Source organism: Pungitius pungitius, chromosome 2 (genome assembly GCF_949316345.1).
Source record: "Pungitius pungitius chromosome 2, fPunPun2.1, whole genome shotgun sequence".
Lineage (NCBI taxonomy): Eukaryota > Metazoa > Chordata > Actinopteri > Perciformes > Gasterosteidae > Pungitius > Pungitius pungitius.
The window spans coordinates 10,795,848-10,820,653 of NC_084901.1; the positions used below are offsets into that span (position 1 = coordinate 10,795,848).

The 24,806-nt window shown below is 46.3% G+C and overlaps 1 protein-coding gene across 9 annotated transcripts in view; it reads right to left on the reverse strand.

The window, feature by feature from the left end:
- Positions 1-24,806, reverse strand: part of nav3 (neuron navigator 3) — a 129,538-nt gene that overhangs the window by 20,957 nt on the left and 83,775 nt on the right. For 8 of the 9 annotated variants that reach the window (XM_037461598.2, XM_062560376.1, XM_037461596.2 and 5 more), the window contains 8 exons: positions 21,546-21,938; positions 19,860-19,982; positions 6,945-7,068; positions 5,054-5,345; positions 3,987-4,719; positions 2,527-2,952; positions 1,758-1,799; positions 80-237 (listed from right to left, as the gene is read on the reverse strand). In XM_037461598.2, coding sequence (XP_037317495.2) covers positions 80-237; positions 1,758-1,799; positions 2,527-2,952; positions 3,987-4,719; positions 5,054-5,345; positions 6,945-7,068; positions 19,860-19,982; positions 21,546-21,938 — 2,291 coding nt within the window. The remainder of the gene's footprint in view (positions 1-79; positions 238-1,757; positions 1,800-2,526; positions 2,953-3,986; positions 4,720-5,053; positions 5,346-6,944; positions 7,069-19,859; positions 19,983-21,545; positions 21,939-24,806) is intronic. The other variant, XM_062560377.1, reaches the window with a different exon arrangement.

Sequence of the window (24,806 nt, forward strand, 5' to 3'; positions counted from 1 at the left end):
GACGTTAGCTCCCCATAAACATGCGATAACTCAGATCTATTATCGATGTGCTACAATAAGTTTGGGCCTACAGACTTACACAGGTTGGAGTAGTGGTATTTTCCAGTGTTAGTGCAGGACGCTCCGGGAGGGGACAGTGGGGACTGGCTGCCTGTGTCCTGAAGCCCCCCTGTTGAATGGGACCTCAGCCACTCCATCCCTTCCTCATGGGACGTCTGCCTGGAGGACGGAGGGTACCTGAATCCCACAAAGTAAATAGTTAATAGAAACACTTTAAAAGTCCAAGGAGGATATTTCTGTGGCGATGAAATGAGTGCAGAGCTGCATAAACGAAGCGTGTGAGCAGATGGCCAAAGGAAACAACAACCATGCAGCCACACACACAGATACTCGCTTGCATGCCTTCTCCACACATTCAGCCGTTCACACACACAAGGCGCCAAAGCTGCCAAACACACTGACACTGCCGTTCATCTCCTCCCTCCCCAGCTCCGAAGTGGCTCAGCAACGGAAGCCCCCTTATCGCTGCCGTAACAATCGGCCATATTTAATCCTTTAAGGATAATAATTGAGTTGGCCCTCATCCCTTTTCAGAGCCGCCTTCCGTCCAACGCCCCCATTACTACGCTTGTCACATCTGACCCTGCTCCAGTCCTCCACGCCTCTGAATCGTATTGGTTGGGTTTCTGAGCATACATCTGGTTTCGTTGCTCGTTGGTGTGTAAATGGAGCAGACTGGAATATCCAAGGGTCAGTGTTTGACACAGCATACTTACAAAATGACCCATGAGCAGGAATAAACATGCTCATTGATATGGCTAAAGTGCTCAATTACTTGTATAAGCTGTCTTGCACGCTGCCTGGTTTAAGATGAGAAAGGACATTAGTAAAAAAAACAAAAAAACGTTGTGAGGAAAACACTGCAGTCTATACTGAACATCAGGCATGAATTTGAGTATAAGACGGGAAGGCTCTTAGGGCCAAAGAAGAGCGTCAACACCATCAAAATGCTTTAAAAGCAGCAGAAAACATTCAACCCCTCTGCAGCAGGGCTGTATAACTGGATAGAGAAGTTGTTCCCAGCAGACGTTGTGCCAATATGTGATGAATGGGTTATGGTATTTCTGTCTGAGTCTCTTAAGTCCCAGCTAAAATCAAAGTAGTACTTCTCCCCTTTGGCTAGCACTGCAAACGTTATGAGGAGGTTGGAGCTACATTAGGGAGCTGAGGAAGAACTGCAGAACTGCTCTGTCATGGTGGCTGTGTTTGCTGCATCTCTAAATGATGGCAATCGGATGAGGATACACAACAGAAGCAGACATACAAACGGCAGGACTAACACTTTCATGCCTGAACACCACAAGGCACCATTTACACTGGAGCTGATAAGGTTTCTTAAAGAGAGTTATACTCTAATATGCACTGAGATATGTATTTCCTTGCTGCATTGTAATACAAAATGTATTTTGCAAAGTCTGATTTGTGCGGGAACATAGCCTTGGAGTGCAAATGCTGCGTGAGACAATCACAAAATGTTCTAATCTGTGGTGTTTCAATTGCAGATAACTTCAAGCTAAATTTTTTACCCATTGACTCATTACTATCACTAATAAGCTCACTATTTGAATTGTTCATAACATTGATATTCCTAATCCTTCTGTGTCACACCGTGCAACTCAGACATACAGAAAAGTGAAAAGGACTTTTGACATCAGAATGATTATTTTCATAAAAATGTTGCTGCAGATGTGTTGTACCTCAGTCCCTTTTTGGGAAGCGTGTTTCTGTCAAGAGGAATGCTGTTAAAACACAAAAGACGAGTGAATTAGATGAACAAAAATACAAATATCTGTTTGTGATACATTAGAAAAAGACTTTGGTAATATTTTACAAATCTGACCTTTGCCACGCACACACATGCAGATACACTAAGACGCACACACACACGCACATACACAAAAACACACACGATGGAGAGAAAAAAGACACTAATGTGTCACAGTACAGACAACGTAGCATATAAAACACAAGCGATTACAATATTAATCAGTTGTTATGAAATTTTAGAGACATTCTAGTAAGGTAGTAAGGTAAAATAAACTGCCATGATTACTCTTCATTCTGGCATGAATTGATTGCATGCACAGTATGTGGACAAAACAATGGAGAAGAGATTGACTTGTCGTGGGAATGAGGGTCTGGGATGATCTTAATTCATTGTGGGACGTTTCCAGCATGGCTTCAGACCCACAACTAATGGTGTGTTGATTGTTTAATTTAAATGATGATCTCAGAACTAAGATTGGTACCTCTTCAATGCAAGAGACTAACTTTGGAGAGGTTGACACAGTAATGTGGTTCAACGAGAATTAAAAGGGTTAGATGGTGGAAATCATTCCAAAAACCAAAACCAAGTCTGAGTGTTGGATTGGTCAATTTCTTCTTTTTCTTTGACACACTTCTTGTCTCTGTTCTCAAATGAAACAATGAATACGATTCAGCCCAATTGTGTTCCCTGTTACTCACCCCTCAGACAGGGTGGACTTGACACTGCTGGTCCGTGTAACCTTGGACCCGTGGTGGCCCAGCGGGAGATCAATGGACTCAGAGCTGGTGTGCAGACTGGTCATGCTTTGGCAGCTCAGTGTGTCCTTGCTGCCGGCTGACGAGCTACAGGCCGGCCAGGGCCGAGCGTTGGAGGGCAAGGAGAGGCCAGAGGCCGGGCTGGAGGCCGGGGAGTCGGTGCACAGGTCTGGGGTTTTACCGTACAGCGGGCTGCTGCCGCCACTCAGGCCACCAGCGCTGCCCAGGCTCCCCGTGCCAGAGGAGGGCGAGTCCAGACTGGCCTGCCTCGCCAGTGTGCCGTGGGGGCTGCCCAGTATTGAGGGGCACTTGCCAGAGTCGGGAGTGCCCGGAGAGCTGGCCTTGCTGCTGGCTTTGGTGCCAAACAATCTGGGGGGTAGAGAGGTGGGTCATTCAGAAAGGCTCAAAGGACAAAGTGATGAGCTTCTGCAAGAACCATACTAGAAAATGCATTACATTAAGGTTACCTAATGTATGTTACATTTGAAATGACCGCAGTGATTGATTACATCAAGAAACTCCAACTATCTCCTCCAATTGTAACTTCAACGTGAAACAATCAAACACTGAGCAACACATTCATACTCCGCAGGCAAACTCTACCTCATTTCAGCGGCCGACACGGAGTATCTTACATCAACACATCTGCTTTCACAGCTTTGCCCGTTCAGCCCTGTGACTTTTAAGGAACTAAAATGTCATGCCACTCAACTCCATTTGCCTCCCACGTATGCTCAGACAGCCCGCTACTCATATTGCGCCCGTCCCAGTCTGTCATCGCATTACCATAAAATATAAAGGTGCAAAGCAATAGCAAGCTTGAAGGCACGCAGATGAAACGAGTCAGCTTGACGGATCAGATAGGGACGGATGTTGTCAGGGATCGGCCAGGCGAGAAACTCCCGTCTGCCGTCTGTTCTAATCAAGACTGCTGAGCTGGGTTCGCCCAACGCCAGTGAAAAGCCATCGCCCCTCCGTCTGCGGAGTAAACACGTTTTGCCCTGCAGTTGCTTATCACCTACACCAGGGAACACTCTATGATAAAGCACCACTGCCTGTGTAGCTGAGGGAACGCGCAGTGATTTATTAAATGTCATACGTTCATCTTGCCTATTCCAACACCTCTGAATTAGTTGGAGTATTTTTGACAAGACAAACAAAGCTACAAACAAAGTCTTCCTCAAATGCTGCAGGACTCTGGGGGACTGTCTGAATCAGGAAATGATAATGAAAGAAATTCTGAATCAGAATCACTCGAATCCAAAGCCCAATCTAAGAACTGCAAGACTTCCTGTACTGAAAAAAACGCACAGCATGTGATGAAATGCTCGAGTCACATAGAAACACACACGGCGAGAGACAAAGACAGAACGGAAGCCGCAAGCATGCTTTGTGTGTCTGACCTGCGGAACGTAGGGGAAGCGATATCGGGGTACTTGGAGCCCGGCTGCCTGAGGCCTGATTGGCTGGTTGAACTGGTGGACGTGGGGCTGGACTTTGGGGAGGTGGATAGTCCCGAAGCGGCATCTTGGTCCGACACCGCCACTTTCTCCTTGTCCGTCTGGTTGATGGTGATGGGACTGGAGCGGTCGGAGCCCACCTTTCCGTCCCTGCGCTTGGCGCCCGCCTGTGTCGCTGCCCCCCCGGCTGGCTTGCTGCCGACGTTGGAGTCGATGCTGCTGGAGCTGGAGCGGTGCCCGCCGCGGCCCGCTGCCGCTCCGCTGGGGGTTTTGGCCGGTCTGGGCAGAGAGCGGTACTGCAAGGTCACTTTGGAGGCGCTGCAGCTGAGCAGGACGCCGTCGTCCTCAGGCTGTGTGCCGTCCAAGCTGGTCTTGCGCACACCGCCGATGCCTGTGCCTTTGCCGAGGGCAGCTGAGGACTTGGGTGCCTTGCCCAGGGTGGCTGAGCCGCTGGCCAGTGTCGCCCCGCTCGAGGTAATAAGGGTGCCACCGCTGGAACCTGGGATCTTCTTGTATCCAAAAGAGGCCGTGGTGGGTGGGCGTCCGATGCCGGAGGGAGGTTTCTTACCTTCATCTCCACTACTCTTTCCGGCATCAGAGGGTGAGCGCTGGATGGCAGCTGAACTCTTGGAAGGCGCCTTGCCCTTCTCCGAGGCCTTAGCGTCATCAGTTTTGCCTGTAAATTTGCATGAAGACATTTTAGCACAAATACAAAAAACATCACCGCCAGCAGATTCTTGGCCCAGTGCCACAGAGCAGGGAGAGTCAAATTAGTGTACATTTGGCAAAGCAGCCAGAAGGCTCTATCACAGCACAACTGCAGGGAAAAGCAATACTTATCTGCAATAAAGCTGCCAAACTTGTTGAGCGGACTAAATGTAAAAATAATCGGCAAAGGCAACAAATGTGTTACAACTAGCAACTCCTCTCCTTGACAAAACATATTTTACCAAAATCAATATTTAATAGAGACGTTTCTACTGTGTTTCATTTCATGAATCACTTCCCACCTGGTGTTTTGTTAACAGCGGAGGTACCCTTGGTCCTGGGCGGCGTGATGCCCACTTGGGCCGTCATGCCCCTCCTCCACGAGCCCGTCTGGGCGGCCTTTTGCCCGGCGTCCTCGTACTGACTCTGGGCTTGAGCGGAAGAGGAGGACGAGGAGGGCTTCCAGCGCGAGGAGCCGCTGCCGGGGTCCATGCTGGCATCCAGCTCTTCCTCCACCTTCTTCAGGTCCTCGGCTCCGGCCCAGCTGCTGCTCACCTCTTGCTCTGCATGTTTGGACCTGCTTCCTTTTTGGGACTGGGGTTGTTTTGGTGGGGATGGGTTTTGAGGAAAGCAGAAATAAATAAAATAGTGAATGTGCTACCTAAAATCTTGAATGATGACAGGCCCAATGACGTGCCAGTGGTGGTAAATCACAACTTGTTTGTTTCCATAAAAATATTAAGATACATGGACATTGTAAAAAGATATCTGCTATTGAAATCAGTGTGAACAGATGCATTCACCAAAATAATGTGTTTAAGTTAAAGCCAATGGTGAGCAATGATCAATGATGTAAAATACAAGCTATTTCTAGTTCAAACTCTATGTTATTTTAAGATCATATTTAAAGACACACCGTAATGCCATAATAACCCGGTAGGAGCCCCTGCACCAACTGAGCAGCAGGTTGTTGGCGTCTGTGTGTCATAGCTATCTCTTTTGGGACCCGTGCGCGCGCACGCGCACATACACACACACACACACACACACACACACACACACACACACACACACACAGCAGGGATAACTAGCCTACCTTGACAGATGGCCAGTCGCCCTAGCAACACCAGAGTCTCTTAAGAGCCCGATCTGTTGTGTATTTCATGAGGGGCCAAAGATACTTGGCAGGCAAACGCAAACACCGGTGATGAGAGATGAGCAATGGCCTTGGGTTCACAGTTAATTCCCTGAGCTGTTTTTTCAGAGCTCACACACTGACTGGCCTTGGGTTCCATGCTAAAGCAGCATGCTAGCAGCTCTCCATTTGATGAAGATATTTAGTCAGATCGTATTTATAGTACTGATTTCTGTAACTGCTTTGTAACCTTACTCTTGGGATTTAGCAAGACACTTACACAAAGTTGAAGGCACCATAAGAGACACGTTAAAAAAAGAATGGTCAAAGTCTGCCAAGGTGTCCCTACTTTACTTCCTGGTGTCAAGCTGACTCACTTTCTACGGATGGATTCGAATTGTCAAAAAAATGACCTCTGTGACCTGTCTATTCCTAATCACTATTCCTTGACCTCAATTCCTTGAGAATTCAAGAAGAGGAAAAGACAGCCGCGGTGTTAAGGGAATCCGACTCCACTTCCACTAAGCTACGTAGTTATGATGCAACGGGAGACGGATGTTAGTGATGTGCAGTGGCAAAACTACATTTTCTCCAAAGATGGACTACAAAGAAGCATCACAGATGCTTCGTGCATGTGTTGTTTCATTATTTTTACTTTGCATCCCTTTTTTTAGTGTGGAAATTCTAGTTCTGGGAATGCATAACTCCTGCTAATCCAGAGACTGGGTCCATAACCTGGATTTGTTTCACAGGACACCATTTTAACAGCTAATTTAGTGTCAAAAAGAAAAACTCTGAGCGAGCAGAAAACAGCCTTGCGAGCGAGGAGATTCAAGTTTTGAGACAGAGTTTTGCTCGCAAATGTTCGATTTCCATGTGTGCATGGTCCTGATTAGCACTCTTGGCCATTTTAGCCATTTTGAATCAATAGAAAAAAAGATATTGGTTCCCTATAATTATACTTTAATTTTATATAGCGTGCCTAAAGACAAAACCAATCTTAAAGACAGACAGAACAAAACGGGAAAAAACTGCAAGCAAAGTGCACGTGGCCTTACCTGCACTCCCTTGGTTTTTCGCGATGAGCTGGCGCCGGAGTAGGTGGGCGTGTTCAGATCATCGGTGCTGATGTTGTCTAGTGTGTCACTCAGGCCGCTGCTCACAGAGCTGCTGTCGTCCCAACTGCAAGAAGAGAAGAGCACAGGTTGCAGAGTGGATTTTTCTAGTTTGTTTTCTTCATTTCAACGAACACCAGGAGCGACCGATATGATACGATACGCCATCTTCACCTTCCTAGTGTTGCGACTTTGAAATGTCACTGACCAATAAAAGACCCCCTCCAATGATGCGCAGGTACAATTTTTCCCACTAATTTTTGGGAATGATTTGTGAATTGTGGGTACTTTTTTTTTTACATAAAAACCTCCCCAAATTCCTAATAGCGAATTGCTCAGCTTTTCCCTCACTTGTGGGTTTTATATAAATACAGAAGGAAAATGACTGAGCAGCCCAGCAGACACACACAGAGAGGGAGAGTGATGACCGATACCGACAAAAAGGGATGTTAACACAACGGATTACAGACCACTTTTTGTCAATAACAGATCCTTTCATCTGATGGGAATTTCCAGTCTGACAGATCACAAACAGCTTGAGTTTGAAACTGTCTTTTTGAACAAAAAAAACAAAATTACTTCCAGAAGCTAATTACACTTTTATCAACCAGTCAATTCAACTCTCGTCATTTATAATTGATCCCAGACGAGGATGGGATCCGAAGGCAGGCGGAAACCAGGGAATAATGACTCATTCTTTACAAAGGCGATGGGAGGTGTGAACGTGGGCGAGCTGGAGACATTCGGACCTGTTCAGCAGTGACGTGATTCATTTTTCTAAATATTGTCTCTGAAAGTCACTAAGACGTTCATGCCAACCATCACTGGTGTATATTAAATCCTTCACGTCAATTACCATTTAGTCATGAAACAAAAACCCTAAAACACTGGATCATCAGCCTGTTGCTGGAGACCACATCAGTGTGAAAGAGACAACAGGCAATGTGCCTTCTTCCGTAATTGGAAGAAAAAAAAAGCCTCAGAGACTGATGTTTGAAGCGCAGAGCAACTTGTCATATGAAAAAAAAAATGGAAATTTGAGCTTGAGCGTTGTGTGAGTGGGTAAACCTGAAAAAGGCCTCTGCCGAGTGCGGAGAGTGGAGCTCTGATATCAGAGTCGAGTGTGTCGGAGTAAGTGTTTCTACACATGCCGAGCTTTAGCAAACAGAGCCCTCGGAAATCGATGCCTTTGAAACATGCCCGGGTTGTTTCCCTTTAATCGGTTCCTCTCATCTGCACTTAAGACTGTCTTTGGCGATAAAGCGCCTGTGTTTTGAGTTGAGAGCAGCGTCGTCTTACCGACGCCGACTGCTTAGCACGTTGTTTGAAGAAGGCAACGGCGACCTGACTGTCAATGTTAAATACATTAAGGGTGGGGGGAGGTTGGTGGTGCCAGCGGGTCACCTTTACGATCCGATTCAAAGGTGCTGAACTTTGCAGGGATTGCGGATTTGCACTAGACCCTGCAGAGTCCTCTGACATTGAAATGGAAACTGAGCCCAATTTAAAGCTGAATGAAGCAGACCAAAGTAATATGGCTGCACTCCAAAGCATAAATAAAGCCTTAAATCTATAAACTGTCATATTAATCTGCTGTAAGATGAAAATGAGAAGAGATCAAAGACACAGATGGTCTTTTTACAAGCGCCGATTGCCCCTTCTGCCAAATTTAACTTCTCAAATATCATTCGGGCGACTTTCAAAGTGAGAAAAGGTTCACTTTTTCCCACATCGCCATTAATTCCCTCCAAAATGAGACAAATTGGACTTGAGAGCAAGGCGAGCAAAGTGACAAAGGGGCAGTCGGAGGATGGTTTGCCTATTGCCGGAACGTGGGGGGCAGACCAGATGGCTGCAAAGTCCGATTCTAAACAGGAGTGTCGCCTTCCCCAGGCTCCTTCTTCCCAGGGTGGTCTCTCTGAAACAGTATTTAAAATTCTTTCTGGCGAATTAGCAGGACAACTGTGAAAAATATGATTCTAACTAGGTGGTGGGTAACTACTGATTAGTTAACACAGTAGGTCAAAGGTGAGAGCTCTCGGAGTCATCCTCACAAAGGAAAGACGCCCCCTTAGCATTTGCGTTCACTTCTGTAAATCAGGAAACGTTTATTGCCATCATATGTTAGACGTACATGGAAATTGTCTTGGCGGTTGGTGCATGACGGAAGACAGTACAATAATGACGACATAGTGCAATAAGATAAAAATAAAACAAAAGTATAATAAAATATATGCTATGGGTTAGTAAGTAAGATGAGATAAAGATAAAATTAGAAATAAAAATAAAGATAAAGTGCACCAGCTAAACAAAGTGACAAGTGAAAGTGACAAAGTGAATATACATGAGAGTGAGAGTCAGTCAGGGGGGGGGCCCGGCCTCTGTTGATGAGCCCGACTGCCGAAGGGAAGAAACTGTTTGTGTGGCGGGAGGTCTTAGTCCTGATGGACCTCAGCCTCCTGCCGGATGGAAGGGGCACAAACAGTTCATGTCCAGGGTGGGAGGGGTCGGCTTCAATCTTTCTATCCCGCTTCAAAGTCCTGGAAGCGAACAAGTCCTGGAGAGACGGCAGATTGCAGCCAATCACACTCGCTTCAGAGCAGATGACACGCTGCAACCTGCCCTTGTCCTTGCCTGTGGCTGGAGTGTGCCAGACGGTGATGGAGGAGCAGAGGATGGACTCCATGATGGCCGTGTAGAAGTGCACCATCATCGTCTGTGGCAGGTTGAATTTCTTCAGCTGCCTCAGTAAGAACAACCTCTTTTGAGCCTTCTTGGTGATGGAGCTGATGTTCAGCTCCCACTTGAGGTCCTGGGTGATGATGGAGCCCAGGAAACGGAAGGAGTCCACAGTGGTGACGGGGGAGTCACACAAGGTGAGGGGGGTAGGTGAGGGGGGAAGGTGGGGCTGTGTTCTTCCTTCAGGGCGTTGAGCTCCAGGTTGTTCTGGCTGCACCACGTCCCCAGGTGGTCAGACTCCATGGAACTATTCAGTCTTGTACTGTCACTATCATGGAGCACAATTAGAGAAGCTGCTGAAATGCAAACAATGGACCTGTCATAGGGGAAGTTGTCAACGTATTGGCCTCAAAGCCAGAGGTTAACACATGAGTAGCTTTTCACAACCATTGAACCACTGAGGTGCAATGAAAGGAGTTTCAAGTACTCCATCTTTGGTTGTGTTTTGAATGATCATCTGTTAATATTAATACGGCATTGTCCACCAACCTCTAGCAAGATGAAGAAGGGCGTTTAATGTGTGACGTTAACATCCTGGTCCTTAAGATTTTTATAAACATCAAATTCCAGGAGGAAGGACAATGTAAAGGTTAAGGAGGAGGAGCCTTCTTGGTCTGAAGATTTTTCCTGACGTGACAACAAAAGAAAAAGACGTCCTCATCCTGAGAAACCCGCCTGACTGTAACGGGGCTGAATATTTCATCGGGGCCGACTCCCCGCATCAGCTCCGACCGCTCTGACGGCTGAGCGAGCTCCTCCCCTCAGACCTCCCCACGTGGGATGCACCCTCAAAAAGTGGCCCGAACAAACCCAATAACCCAACAGCATGGGCGGGCGCGTTGGACGTTTTTGTGTTATGACATCGTAAATTAACAATGAGCGACGATGTACGGAGCAGAATGCTGGAGAGGGGGCCGCTGAGGGGAATGTTGCCTTCTCTCCCATATTTATAGGCGAGCACCGAGTCATCTAATCCTCACTGGCCAAAAGGCAGCTTTCTAGCTAAATGAGGATGTCTACCCTTTCTTTGCAGATTCAATCGCCAACCCCGGGAATTCGGCTGCTACCGTGCAATAAACTTACTGCTGTGGCTCCACCCAACCGCGCAAACATCCCCTCATGCAATATTCAACAGACTCGCTCTCGATTCTTTTCAAAGACCCAGAGGACAAAAATGGCCACAAGCAGCCCAAAAGAAAAGGAATAACATCGGTAATTAGTCTGTTTCATTTGGATTAATGAGATTACGATGCGGGTTGATATGATGATTTTTGGGGCGGGATAATGATAAAGTGAGTGGAGATAGGATGTCTACAGATGGGGGAAGGCAACGCGCACTCAAGAGAACTTCTTACGTAACGAAACGTAAGGGGGTAAAGAAGCTCATATGCAGCGCTATCTGAAGTCATCGGGATCCCCACGGATGAATTAGCGGCAACCACTTCAATTAAAATGAGGATCATTATTTTCAAAGTTGTAACACTTTGACTATTTGGATGTTTTAGCTAATGAACATTAATTGCTATTAACACTTTTAAAACAACATGTGGTCAAATTGCAAGAAATACTGTCGAAAACATGAGAATTAAGGAATTACTTTTGTCTCCTAGCCACAGCAGCTTGTTAGTTGGTCTAATGTACAGACAGGACAGCCGTCAAATAGATCAGGCCTTCGATCTCTATTTCTTACAGCGGATCGTTGTGTTTGCCGGGTGCTCCAAAACGAATCCGTAACTGCACCCAGAGAGCGAGGAGAAGGAAACAGAAGCCACAACAGACGTCTTCTCCAACCACCATGACAACGATCTCTGTCACAAGCAGAACTTTGCTTTGAAATGCTTGAAATGCTTTTCTTCTCACCCACACACACACACACACACTAACACAGAGAGAGCCGGGCTCTGCGATGTAAATGGAAAGCGCTCATCCTTCATTTGCCTGTGCCGTAATCCCAGTTAATGCCTCTGAGCCTTTGCAATTAAACATGAGAAAACAACAAGACATCCGCTCAAATGACTTCTTCTCTGCTGCCGAAGCTCCCCTACACTCTGACGGGGCGCACAAAGAGCCGGCCTATCAGAGCCCACTGGGCAGTCTGACTCCACTCCAACGGCGGCACGCGGCAGCACCGATGTGGCTGTGTGTGGAAGAGTTTCCAGCTGTGCCGCCAACTCACCTCTGGTGCGATGGACGCTGCCTGTCCGCTTGCTGCAGAAGTTCCCCACCACGACCCACTACCACGGGAGGGACAACTCCACCTGACGGAGAGGCTAGAAGCTGTGAGACAGGAGTCTGGAGATGGAAATGGGAAGGCGAGACAAAGGAAGGAAAGCACTCGCTCACTCTTCCACTTTCACCCTGGTGCTTTATGCTGCCTGTTGGCTCCTCTCTCTCCCTCCTTCTCCCTCCCTCTCCCTCTCCCCCTCCCCCCCCCTCTCTCTCTCTCTCTCTCTCTCTCTCTCTCCCTCCGTCTCTCCAGGATGGTCCTGTCAGCCCTTAAAGATGCTGTCTGAGATGTCCACAGCAGCGGGACTACCGAAGGTCAACCGAAGCGGGATTTCAGTTGCAAAAACTAGCTAGGTCAACAGAAGAAGGGCTTTGTGCCAAACCGTGGCCAAAACCCCTTTGACTGGAAGTGATCTCATGCATTATACGTGAGATGCTCAGAAAAGTCCGCCTGGTGTTGGAACATTATTCATGATCCGCGAGCAGCAGAATGGAGGGCACCACGGCAGGAGAAAAGGGTGATGGAGTTGGTACATTTCTTTTTTTTCATACAAAAAGACTCATTACAGTGCAACAAAGTATTTATTCGATGAATGACAGAGAGCCAGACATCTCATCCAAGAGATGCCATATGAGCCGCCCTGCTTCATCCTGTCTTGGGATTTCTGGTCACTTCTCATGCTATCAACACAATTCTTATGTTCAAACGTTTTTTTTGTGAAGCTAAAGGTGTGATCTTACAGAGGGAAGAGCTTAAATGGTCTGGTTACAAGTTGAATCACCGCTATGAAATGAGACCAGGCAATAGAAAAAGCAAAGCAGGTGTCACGGTTTGGTTCTCCTTCCCGTTTTATTTTGTAGTTTCATGTCTCTTGTGTCCCTGGGTTAACTTCACTTCCTGCCTTGTCCTGTGATTGCCTGATTGTTTCCACCTGTGTCCAATCACCTGCACCTCCCTAGTGTATTTAAGCCCTGTGTGCCTGTTGTCCCCTGTTGCGTCATTGTTAGTCTACCTGTTGTTGGAGCACGTCTTTTCTTTGGATTAAAGAGCACTTTTTGAAAACCTGAACCTTGAAGACCCTGCGTCTGAGTCCTCCCTGCCTCCGACCTGCACCAGCAGCACATCTCGTGACAGCAGGATTATTAAGGTATTGTCACAGGAAGAGAAAAGTATTTGATGAGACCGATTCAGCTCGCCACAACTTAATCAAACAAAAGGGACACAGCGACCTTGGGGGGGTGACTGGATGCAGACGAATCCGTTGCCAAGCAGTGGCGTAACAACAAAATCGTTAGCCGCTCAGTAGCGACGGGCTTCTGGCGAGCTGATGAATCCTCGCAGGGCCAGCGCCACCCAGACCTCCTCCTCTGGCCAGAAAGGACATGAACTCACTAAGCCTTGTTTAAAAATGTCATAACATGTGAGGAACAAGAAACTTCTTTAACGGAGGTTTATCCTTTACTTTAAAGCAGATGAGCTTGAATGAGTCAAAGCAGTGTGCCGGTATGATGGTAGACTTGAATGCCTCTGGAGCGTGGCCCCGATATCGGTCGGAGTCTCTCTGGGAAACGCTTGACAGAGTGGCGAAGGTTAACAGCGTGTCAGATCTGTCAACTTTATTGAGCTTTCCCTGGCTGAGAGACAAGCGCTGATGATGAGGTAACGTAGTGTGTGTGTGTGATATGGGTTCTATTGACATTCGGGTCATTACAGGTGCACAGATTGCGGTACAGCTTTCTAAATGTTCATCTGCCTTAATTACACCATAACGGCCATCGTCTAACACAATTTCATTTTCATAATCCACAACAGACTCCATAGCACTAAAGTGAATTAGCATTGATGGGAACTTTGTCGATTCTTATCTCACAAACTCATTTGGCCTGTCGGATGAAGATTCATATCCTCTGCAAATCTTCAACCACATGCCGGTGCTGGGCTGTAGCAGAAGTGGCCCCCTACAATCTATCTCACATTAGCTCTATATGAAGACAGATATTTCACGTACCCTATCGTCTGCACCCTCACAAAATGCAGGACTTGTAACAGCATCCTGAAACCCTCCTCCTGGCTGGAGTCAAAGTGAAGATGATTAAAATGCTCAAAGTTATGAAATAAATGACACACGGTGAGGAGACAACAGCTCAAGTCAACACTGTAATCTCAATGGTTATTCTTCTTTTTTGACTCATCACAACTTGTTTCCGAAATGCGTCAAAGAGAATGCATGCTTTGATTAAAAGTCTGTAAGGCGCCACATATATTAGAACAAGTCATGGTGAGGGTTTGTTTCCTGTTCTATTTTGTCTCTCGTGTCCCTGGGTTAACTTCCTGCCCTGGCGTGTTTCACCCTCTGTAATTCCGCCATGTCTCTGATGGTTTCCTGCTATGTCCGATCACCTGCACTTCACCACTGTGTTTAAACCATGTGTGTCCCTTGTCTCCTTGTCGGTTAGTCTGCGTGAACTGTTTATTCCTGCGTTTCTCAGTAGCAAAAGTAATTGAATTGCAATTAACAGGTCTGAGTCCTAATCCCCGGCTGGACGCACCTGACAGGAGCCATTTCAGGAAAGTGGAGGTAATCACTGTCTTTCTAACACGTCACAGTATCCAAGGAGTCGCCTATTTTGTTCCCTTCTAACGTTACATCACCCACATACAGTCGAGCATTCACACATGGGATTTCAAAACACACATCTTGATCTTAATCTATGTCCACAACATGCTCTCTGTTTCCCTTCAATCCCAATCAATCAGAATGAATATGACAGAATAGCATGGACATTATGAGGCCTTTTAAGTACATGGATTATGCACTATGGAGGGATATGAATGTCTCATTACTCTCTTGTGTAACTTGTTCAAAAATTGTTTTTTGGAGAGTTTATTTGTTTATTTCCTGGATCCCCCATAAGCTGACCCCTTGAGGCCGCTAATCTCCCTGGGGAGGAAGTGAAGAGGGGACACCGTCCTAAAATGAATGATCTTCCATGGAACCACTGAGGGCCGTGCTGTCCTCCACCTGTCAGCGGAGGAATAACCAGCCCCCCTAACATCTGGAACTCAGAAGGAGCATATTGCCTAAAACATCATCATGCCGAGTCAGGCTCAGAGAAGGACAAGCTGCCAGAATACACCAACAGTCACTCAATAAACACATTGAGGGTGACAGTTGTCAGTTTCTTAAAAAGGCAGGTGATTTAGGAGAATGTAAAGGAGATATTTAATCCATGCAGGATGTTTCACAAAGTATAACTAAAGTTGTGTAAAAACATATTGAATAAATAGGGCACCCATCTAAACTGGGAGGTTAGTATTTCAGCAGTGAAACAACACCTGTGACATTTGGGCCTCAAAGGGAGAATAATAATAATAATGATTTAATTTCATTCATCTGAGAGTCAGAACTACAGAACAAGTAGACAAAGGAAGTGGTGCGGCGTGTCTTCTGGTTTCATCACTGCCCGTTCTGTAACTACTTGACTTCACTTATTAATTCAGTGAGAGTGATTAATGAGGACATTCTGCTTCCCCTGGAGGACGGTAACAGAAATATTCAGATTCCTGACTAGTAGAGGGAGAAGCCTCCAGAATGAATCAACGCCAGAGAATAAGAAACAAGACGATAACTTCCCCAAAAAAGGAAACTTACCCTTGAGCTACTCTGAATAATTAGTGCGTATTTGTGTCGGCTGGAATTTGCGTTATTTTGAGAGGAAATATATCCGTACGCACCTGCAAAAGTAAGGACACACACTTCCTTACACACACACACACAGGCAAGGCAGACACAGCTGGTTACTCATATTGGCTATAGAAGTTCCTCCAATTACCATCACAGTGTGCTAAGTTTTGTCTGTGCTCTTCACTAAGGGCTGAAAAGACTGAAAAAAGACAAGTGTGTGAGGGACTGACGAGTGCCAGAAAACTCAGAGAGCTGGAAAACTGAGACGTTGCACTTCCAGGTGTGACGTGAGGGGACATTTTCATCCAAAGCAGAGACGAACTACACAGGAACTTGCATAACGACTGTTTCATTGATGGGAAGAAAAACACAAAAAAAAACTTCTCCCCCCCCAAATCTCCCGGCTGCTTACGGCAGCACCGAGGAGCTGTGCAGCCTCAACCACGACTGTCACCGAGTGACAGCTGGGATCCACACACACAAACATGCAAACACACAAACAAGCTCTTTTTTTGTCAAGCATGGACAACACAACGCACACAAACTGGTCTCCAATCTCCCAAAAACTTCAAATGACAACAACAAAAACACAGAGCAAGCTGCCATAGTTCAGGCCTCAAACAAGAGGCTGAGAGAGGAGGAGAGATGTAGTGACACACACACACACACACACACACACACACACACAAGAAACCAGGATGCTAAAAGCGAGGCCCGGTTAGTTATTCATGACTCTGCTGAGGATGGGAAGCCTGTCGGTGTCAAAACACTCTCCTTGGGCGTCTTTTCTCGACTGTAAGGCCACGCGCACGCGCTCATCTATGTTGTATGACAGCAGGGTATTTTTAGAGCGCGGCTTTGGGCCAAGGACAATTCCCCATTGTTTCAAGGTGAACTGATCAGAAAACAGATCTGAACCTTTGCTGTTCTGTTCAGCTATAAATACACGGTTTGCGTATTTCTCTATACATATTGCTATGAAAATGGAAGTAGACATATGTGGACTGAGGATGAGGGGGGAGATGAGCTTAGCGTCACTTTACCAAATCAGGCAATTAAAAAGGCACAAGACCAACCGGCAAAAGTAGCGTGCGACGCGGCGCTCCCTGAGGACCTTCCAATCTATCCAAACGGCTCATCTTATTCCTCTTCCATACCAAGCAAAAAGAAGCAGCGATACCCCAGAGCCACCGCCCCGTCATGCACATGTCTCGCAGCACACAAAGGACCACACTGTTCCAGCCCCACCTGGGCTCTCAGTCACCTGCAGGCTGTGGGTCTTGGCGAGTGGTTTGGATGGATTCCCCGCGGGGCTCTGTTGGTTTGGGATGAAGCTGCCATGGGGGGTTGTTATGGACACAGTGAAGCATAATGAGCCTCGTGGGAGATCAGTTTATGTACACAGACCCCATGTCTCTCTACTCCTGCCAGTGTGCTGGGAGAACTGGAGAGCGAACGCTCCCAATTACTGCTTATTCAAAGAGGGAGGAAGAAAACTGCGCAGTGGCGTACTTTACTGACAATCATCATTTGAAAATATAAATAGCATGTAATTTTTCAAAAGCTATATATTCATATCCGGACAACAAGAGCTTTTACGTCAAGTTTGTGACCACAAAACACTATGAACTTATATCATAACACTGATAGCTAACACTGATACCCAGGATATCCACCAATGGGTGACATCACAGTGACTATGTTCAGGTTGCAACCCAACCTCTGGCTGTACAGTTATGTCACACCAGAATATTTCTACAACAGCTCCACTTATGTTTTTATTCTTCAAAGAGCTACATCTCCCAAGCAAACAATGAGGTGGTGTCACAAGAATATTTTGGACTGCTTTCCGTTGTTGGGCCAGTGCAAATAATGTACTTATATATGCAAAAGGCAGTAAAATGAAAATAGAATAGTTGTGAGCCAGTTTACCCCCAGCCATGTTTCTATTGTAGAAATCAGTGCTTGCTGGCACAGAATGAGAAAAAGATAAGAATAGGGCTAGTCATTCACGGTTTGCCAAAGATTTTGGGAGTGGGTAACAAAGGAAAAATAGTTTTAACACATTAGATATATTCAGCAGTCAGACTGAGTGCACCATCCCCAGCTCTGATGATATGCTCTAAGACGTTGCTTTCTTCACTGATTCGTTTTATTACGATGTCCTTGTAGCTGTTAAATTCTCCTAGAGGACAAACGGACGGGACAGAAGAGTTGTGTGTTAAAAATCTCTTGATAATCCGTAGCTGAGTGCAACAAGTTCAGATTCCTCTTCTGGGGATCCGCGGTTGAAGATATTCGAGGAAATTTACATTTAAATAAGCCACTTTGTAATGAATAAAGCAAATTAATTAACTACAACCTCAGAATCTCAGAAAATCCCTCATGAATATCAGAAATTAAAGATGCACTATCTACCGTATTCCTTTTCGTGAACTATTCACTCCAAACTCAAAGTATCTTGGTAAGGGAGCCAGAAGGAAACAGCGCTGGAGCAGCCAGAAAAATGGCTACGATGTTGCCTGCGTTCCGGCTCGTTCACGTTGACCATGAAGAAAATAAATGTGACACAGGGGTGGGGAGGAGAATCTACACAATATTAGATTCAACTCACTAACAATCCAAGAATCAATGCTTCGCTGGTTTCTGTCCTTCCTAGAATGGCAGCACGGGCATTTCAGGAGATGAAAAGTTCTTCGGCAGAAAGTCAGCGGCAGATTGTTTGAACTTGAGCCTTATTTGCTACTCATTTTCCTTAAAGCCAGGGAGGGGGTTTTATACGGAATGGAAGACGAATGCTTTGGGATAAACACACGGGAGAGCAGATCCTGTCCTGAGGTGTGCAATCGCCACCAAGCTGTGTTGTGTGTCAGTGGGAAGTGACAGCTCAGCATCCGAACAACCACACATGTCGGAGAGGCAGCGGGGGGGCATTAAAGCCATGTGTACATTTGTGTCTTTGTACATTTGCAGAGTTTTGTGTGAGAAACAAACAAGGGAGAAACAAACAGCGTTTCAGGGTTCAGATTCTGCTCCATTCAGGAATCTGCTGCCTGCAGGCATCTTAAGAGGAAGAAGGCATCAATATTTCCTCGTCACTCCCTGAGTCCCCACAGCGCTAACACACATTAGCAGTGAAAAGCTCCAATTTCTTTCACGCCACGGCAAGGTGAGGAAGACTTAATATCCAAATACAGAGATCACATCTGAGCAGGGTGAGGCTGCGAGTTGGCCAATGGAGGAGATAGCTCACAGGGTTCATACATATTCTAATACATTCCTTCCCTTCTTCCTCAGACTGTCAAAGTCTGACAGGCGGACCAGCGAGAAGACGGACAGGGCCCATGATCTGGTCTGGCGGTTTAGGATGCCCTGCCAGTCAGAAATGTGATGGGACAGGCTGATTGGCTGGACTGGTCCTGTGAGGGCGCGCACGTGCGCCAGAAACAGAGGGATCCACAAGGGCCGTCACACAACTGGATTACTTGGACCGGAGGCAGAAACATCATCAGCACTTCTGCAAGTCCTACCTGTTTAAAAGGTTGCTAATATGAGTGCATAAGGAGTGCATTGGCCTTTGGAATGGCATCCATAAAGGGAGTGTGTCTTTAACAGCACGGCACTGATTCAAAGCATTACAGCAAACTTGAGAGCTGTATCTGACTGCTTCCCAGCACTTACACGTTTGACTATTGCCACTCATTAAAATTCCGGCAGAAGCTGGGAAATGTCACTGCATCGGTCAATTCCCAGCAGCCCCTCTGACGGCCTGTCATCACAAAATCGATGGCACGTCTCTCCCTCTCCCCTTGCTTAGTCTTGGATGTCCCTGCAGTAGGGACGCTGCCCTCTGAAGGACATAAACATACCTTCTGCTTTTTTAATTGTGGCTTTAGGTATGTTTGCTTTTTCAGTATTTTTAGTTTTGTCATGTCAGCACTCTTAGACAGTGGACAGTCACAATAACCGCTTTATAATTGTTGATGGAACAGTGTCACATGATGTTAAAATGTGCACCAAGGAGATAACTGTGTATAAATCTGAAACGCAGGCGCAAATGTGGTATATTGAAGAATTTGCATTCGCACATCCAGTGCGTCCGTGCGTGGGTGACAAACTCAAAACGTGGAAGCTCACTCGGACATCAACGGCGATGTCCAAACCTCAGGTGCAAGCGAGCAGTGGGATTGACGGCCTCCATCCTTACCTGTCTATGTCTCCCTGCATCTCTTTGCTGCCTCTCTGGGACGCTTCTCGAGAAGGGGTGCCGGGGTCGGAGGCTCGGCCCGCGTTCCGCGCATACAAATGCAGGCCGCCGTCAGTGAGGTATCTGCGAGACGGGAGTCAATTAGACGGAGTAGATGTCGAAGGGGGGGGGGGGGTTGTATGCTGTACAGATTTGCAAATGCACGATATTGGGGTGGGATATATGGAGATCAAACTGACCCGCCTTGACATGTCCGGCCACAGTTTGGCATAAAAAGTCTGAGTAATTCAGTTTTTCCTTTTTTTTTAATGAATAAAGAGCAACAGATTAATTAAACTAAACCAGTAGATAAAATACAGCGACTTGATTGAAAAAAATGAATGTGCGCTGTTTAGGTAGTGTGGCATTTTAATATATGTGTGCGCGAGGCAACGAGAGAGCTGCATGATTTTGAGGCCACTGCCAGAAAGCCATCAGACACGCCTGATAAGACATGGGGATCATTAGAGTTGAGTTAATTAAGCTAATAATTCAGCTAATCACCTTCCCCTCCCGACGTGTTCCTACATTTTCCGTTCTGACACATCGCTCGCCCTGCGCCCAGAAATACGGGTAATCTGAAGGACGCCAAGTGGGAGCAGTGTTATCCCGTGCGCTGTGTGTGGCATGTCAATGGCTCCCAAGCGCTGAAGGTATTCATCGCCCAGGAGGGACGGAAGGACAGAAGGCCACATGTGTGATGCTGTGTGGAAGACACTAGCTCATCTTTTTTCATTCAGGTAGTCTGTCAGTGTCAGTGTATCGAGTGGCCTGAAAGTTTGTGCCCCCCCCTATAATGCATGACCAACCTGTGGTGGCCTCGGGGCACGTCAGCCGGCTATTTGTATTAATGCACGCAGAAAGATGGGGGAGGCTGTGGTGGAATGAATGCACAGCCAGCTGTGACATTGAATGGAACCATTCACTGGAATGGATGAGCTTTCAAAAAACGGCCTCTAAAGTAGCAAGGTATTAGTTTGTACATTTTGTCCTACGGTGTCTTTATATTTAGCATTTTAGAGTTCATAGAAATGGCGGCCTTGATAAAAGAAGAAGAGGACACATGCATGCAGACACAGGCTGAGCAAATGAGGAAACGTCTTCGCCATATGGACAACCCATGCAAGGGGTTTCGAAAAATTGCTACAATTTTTTTTATTCTATTTGGATCTTTGCAGTGTGTTGAGCTCTCAAAATGTTTTTATATGCAATAAATATTCAGACACCGATTCAAGTTTGGTAGTGTTTCAAGTGTCATATTAATCAATTAACAATTATTTTAATTTCAGCAAAGGGGAGTTTTTGGCTCCAAGCAGTATGGTGGAGGTTTGGTTATTATGGGTTGGTGCCTATATGGGTGAGTCGGATCACATCCAACAATCAAATTCATGCTTTTGCTTCATTCAGCCATTGGTTGAGGTAATGTGCAAAGAAAACCATAGTAATGTGCAAACAAAGAAGAAGACTGCCAGCACGCAAAAACTCTTGAGATAACGCACACAAAGCATAAAGAAAAGGCACCTTGGTAAGTAACATTGTGTGTAAACTTCTGTATGTGGTCTAAGCACCGATTGGACTTTCCAGCAGGGAGTCAGAATTAGTCATTGCATCAGAGGAAGCTAACATGCGTAGCACCAGTCATCCTACCCGCTTGGTATCTCATCCGTCCGGCCGTTCCTCCCTAGGATGTCCCCATCACTCACGTACCCTGCCATCTCCATCTGCTTCCCTCCTCCTGCCCTCTCCCCCTGCTCCGCCCCTCTGCCCCCGGCCGCCGCTCGCCTCAGCGGGGCGCTGTACACCAACCTGGAGGGGTCCGAGTGCCCGCTGTAGCGCCCGGTGGTGGTGCCAGCGCTCGTCGTGCTCGCTCTGGGCGCAGCGTAGCTGCTGGGCATTGAAGGGGCGTCGCCCGCCTGGAGGCGTGGGGTTTGTGTTTGGCCCAGACGCCAGGCCATGGGGGAGGAGCGCGTGGTGAGGGCTGGTAGGCTCCGCCCATTGACCTCGGTGGTCACCGTGGTGTCGAAGGTGGTTTCTAGTGTACTGTGGAGACAGAAGACATGAGGCCTTTATCCCAACGTCCTGGGAAAAGTGTCTTGAACGAGCCCAAAACCCAAGTCATCATATCAAGTGCAGACTTGTGCAAAGGGCAAATCCATCAGGGGGAAATAATCACATGTGAAGCCGAGAGTTGTCAACGTCCATTGAGTGCCACTGCCTTACTGCTCTGTTTTTTCTCGTAACCTTGCTTTCTGCATGTGTGTGTTTGGCTCTGCAACCTTCCCTAAAGTGCAGTTCCTTCAAGTGTGTTAACTGATAGTGAATGCTCCCATGAGAACGCACGTCAAACCATAATGGTACATCTCAAAGAGATGGGGAGAGAGAGAGAGAGAGAGAGAGAGAGAAAGAGCTACCATGCATGCTTTATAAAGACAAAGTATGCATAAGGTTGAACTGGGATGGTAAGCAAATAAACCTGGGAAATAACAAAAAGTTAGTAACCGCTAAACTTGTAATGGCAGCTTCTCAGGTCTTTAGAGATTCGTCATTTCAGAATTTTCATTGTTTTTTTCATCATTACCACACAAAATGCACAATGAGAATACATCGACAGGAAAGGGAAATCTTATGTTTAAGAGGTGTGAGTTTGAGAGTCAAGGAGCCAAGAAAAGGAATGGAACCTGATGGAGGGAGACCAAGAGCATCTTACCGAGCCTCCATCAGCCCTGCAACAGCCACTCCACACATTTATTTTTATGATATTGCTGCAGAGGGATTGTAACATGTCAACTCCTGTGCAACACGCAACTTCCATCTATCCAACATATTTTTCCAATTTGCAAACAGCGTGATGAAAGTGCAGCCAGTAAATCAGCAGGACTGTGAATGCAAGAACAACACACTGATGGCCACTCACACATCGCGCGCTGCAGCCCCATGTGGGATGACACAGGGAGCGAGGTGTGGCGGCAGTGGCACCTAGTGTGAGCTCTCTCTGCTGGGAGGAAGGGGGCACTACATTCACACGCTTCACATCATACTTGAGTTACACGTTATGAGGATATTGTGTTTGTATGTTACAATTAGGTTTACCAGGTTTTTTTTTTTTACAAGCTTTTCCAATATTATTTAAATTATTCCTGCGCGTCTGCTGCAATTTCGCCTTTAGAAATATTCATAAGGGCATGAACGGAGATCATGATGCGGTTGCTGGATATGTGGACGCCTGCCTCTGCAGCCTTCATTAGGTGACGAAAAAAAAAGCAATGACATCTTAAAGCAGCGTCTCACACATAGCAGGGAGAGAGGTGTGAGCCTCCATGTGTGTGTGCGCGTGTGTGTGTGTGTGTGTCTGTGCGTCATGGGCGATGCCAAGTTGCCATGAGAGGGGCAGCAGGGCTGGCCAAATTCACAGCACATCTCTGTCAACACCTCCCGAGGTTAACACAGATACAAACACACAAACACACACACACACACACACACACAATAGTAAGGGACACGGGCAGTGTCATTTCCGAACAGCCAAATTAAACAAACATGACATCAGAAAACAGCTGCATATCTGAAAAGCGATCACAGACGATGTGACGATACTAAAATCAATTTGCTGTGGTGTAGAACTCCAAACCATTCAATCATTAGTACACAATGTAGGTTGCAAAATCAGCTTATCTTTATCTACAGGCAGCAGGGAGAGTGAGAAAAAAAGAAGAGCGGCAGATTCAATGAGGGAGACTGTGTGGGTGTGTATGTGTCGAGATAAATGAGCATGCAACACAAGAGGAAGCAAAGAGGAAAGGTGCAGAGATGTAGCACATATGAACACACATGTGATGAAAACACACTAAATCCGACATGCATCTGTTCAGCTGAGAGCTCAGCAGGAGAAGAATCCACATTGACAGCAGGAGGTTTGTTATTGCTGAGCAATGGTGAATACAAATAGATCTTGTCCCCCTGCTAATGGGCTCTGGGGGTTAAACGGTTGAACTTGTATTTCCGATAGTTCATTCAATGCTCTCTGTGTGGTCTCAGCTTCAAATTCCATGTACAATATACATACAATAAATGTCATGTACAGTTTTTCTTTCAGGGTGGCATTTTCTAAGCGTTTTTGTAACCACATAACTCTGTCACACCTGACTAATGTATCCTGAATACATACAAAAAACATTTTGAGTTTTGGACCTTTAAGAACAGGTCAAAACAATTGAAATAAAATTAAATGAAAAGTGAGCATTAAAAAAAAGAAGTTACACTTAACGAACTTTACCATAGCATTTTCTTTTCACCTTTTCAACATCAAATATAGAAAATCACTAGCATTCTTCCTCCTCTCACTTGTACAAATTGGTAGGCTTGAAGGAACGTTCATGGTTGGGGACTTCTTCATCGCTTTGAAGGAAGGAGCTTGTGAGACATGTGTAAACCACCAATACAGCAATAATAATAATTATTGAATAAGAGGATTTCACTTAGTTATCTGCGGTCTGTCAAATAACGATCCAAACGACGTGAAAAGCTAAATAGCATCAGACTTTAGATTTATTGATATGAATAGATCATCATTTAGTAAAGGAACATCGTGCTGTATTAAATACACCCTCAAACTATAAACTCATGTTTACAGAGAGAACACATGAAGGGAGAAGTAGAGTCATTTTACACAATAACACTTAGTTTTGCAGTGGGTATCCAATAGGCACACAGAAAAAGCTGTGATGTGCCGCGCAGCCTTGTTTTGTGTGCGTGTTCATGTCGCAGTGGGTCTGGTAATGGTGCGGGCGAACGTTACACCCTGCTAGCTTTGAGTGATTCAGAGACGTAGCTCACTGCCACCACAGACATGCGTCTTCAATCTGGAGCGCCAACACAACCGTTACTCACACGCGAGCACACACACACACG